The sequence below is a fragment of the Eutrigla gurnardus genome (genome assembly GCF_963514095.1).
Source record: "Eutrigla gurnardus genome assembly, chromosome: 15".
NCBI classification, from domain to species: domain Eukaryota; kingdom Metazoa; phylum Chordata; class Actinopteri; order Perciformes; family Triglidae; genus Eutrigla; species Eutrigla gurnardus.
This window is the reverse complement of record NC_139938.1, coordinates 21589430-21591290: the sequence shown is the minus strand read 5'-3', so window position 1 is coordinate 21591290 and position 1861 is coordinate 21589430. Positions and strand designations below refer to the sequence as shown.

General features: G+C 40.9%; 1 protein-coding gene across 1 annotated transcript; it reads left to right on the top strand.

The window, feature by feature from the left end:
- On the top strand, window positions 1-948 carry LOC311025598 (olfactory receptor 8G17-like; the record flags this gene model as incomplete). The annotated part of the gene is made up of 1 exon (XM_084028570.1): window positions 1-948. Exon 1 carries the CDS (start codon window positions 7-9, stop codon window positions 946-948), a length of 942 nt encoding a protein of 313 aa, XP_083884696.1. The 5' UTR covers window positions 1-6.
- Window positions 949-1861: the final 913 nt, after the last annotated feature.

Genomic DNA, 1861 nt, shown 5'->3' with positions numbered 1-1861 from the left:
AGGTTGATGGAAAACTACACCTATAACAGCCTCACACTCCAGCTGGAGGGAATAACTATTTCAAAAGGGGCTATGTACCCGTTCTTTCTCTTCTTTCTTGTCTCCTACGTATTTTTAACGATTGCAAATATGAGCATTGCTGTTCTTATTCTCATTGACAAGAACCTACACCAGCCCATGTATCTTCTTTACTGCAACCTGCCCATTAATGATATACTTGGAAATTCTGTCTTTCTGCCGCGTTTACTTATGGACATGTTGAGGCCTCCGTCTGAGCGCATAATTGGTTATAATGAATGTGTGGTCCAAGCTTTCACCATACACATGTTTGGTACCAGTAGTTTCACGGTGCTCATGATTATGGCCTTTGACAGATACGTGGCCATCTGCAATCCCCTACGCTACACTGCTATAATGACCAACAAGATGGTGATCAAGCTGACACTCTCTGCCTGGGGGGTGGCCTTTGTTTTGGTTGGGGTTCTGCTGGGTCTGACCATACGACTGAACCGCTGCAGGACTCTGATCACAAACCCGTACTGTGACAACGCCTCGCTGTTTAAGCTCTCCTGTGAGAGTGTGTTTGTTAATAATGTCTATGGCCTCACGTTCACCGTCGTCCTGTTCACAGCTTCGATAGGCAGCATGGTTCTCACCTACACTAAGATCACAGTGGTCTGTCTCACCAGTAACAACAAGTCTTTGAACAGTAAAGCTTTGAAGACCTGCAGCACTCATCTGGTTGTGTTTCTGATCATGATGATCAATGCAATATCAAACGTTACACTGCATCGCTTCACTCTGTACTCAGAGTACAGAAAACTCGGTAGAATTTTGTTTCATGTCGTCCCTGGCTGTCTCAACCCCTTTATTTATGGAGTTCAGTCCAAAGAGATACGAAAATTCTTGTCTAAGTTGTTTGACTGCAAGAAACTATTGCCATCATAATAAAGAGAAATTCCATGTTTGTTTTGTTCTTGTTGAATTCATCACCACAACATATGTGTTTTATACCCTTTCATGGAGACGGTATTCCCTGATTGCAGTGGCCACTTACAGCAGGATAATGCGCCACAAAGCAGAAATGGTTCAGGTTCAAATTCTCCAGATCTCAATCCAATCGAGCATCTGTAGACAAACAAGTCCGATCCATGGAGGCCCCATGCTACCGACGGCTTAATGCCAGATACCACAGCACACCTTCAGAGGTCTAGTGGGGTCCATGCCACCAGTGGTCAGGGCTGTTTTGGCAGTAAAAGGTGGACCTACACAATATTAGGCTGGTCGTCGTAATGTTATGGCTGATCGGTGTATTAATGCAGGGACCTAAAACAATCTGAGTTTTAAACACCAACAGATAATAGTTTTAAAATGATAACGAATTGTGGCAAGACATTGCAAAAGTAGTCAAAAATAAATTACAGAATCTCTATCCCTTGTGACGTATTTCAGAAACAGGATCAGCAGGCGGGACAAAATGTTGGGAGGAGTTATATTTATTTGGATTTGAAAAGATTAGCTGATATGAGCTAATAACCTTCTTAAGCTCTGTGTAAAGTTGTTTCCCATTGATTGATGGATGGATGTCATATCATTGTTCGTAATTTGTTGATCTAGCTGATGTAACCATGTATCATATTTTGTTTTTCGTGAAGAAAAAAAAATATTTTGTAATCTTTCTGGCATATATTGTTAAATAAGTAACAAAATTATAGTACTCTAACTTAAACTCATAAGGCCAGAGTCATTCCCTGTAAATATAGGATAGGTTTGTGTAATAACCAAAAATGAGGGCTGTAAAATGCAAATTGACCTACTTTGATGGCAATTAATTAAACTCAACACAAAAGGCATACAATGG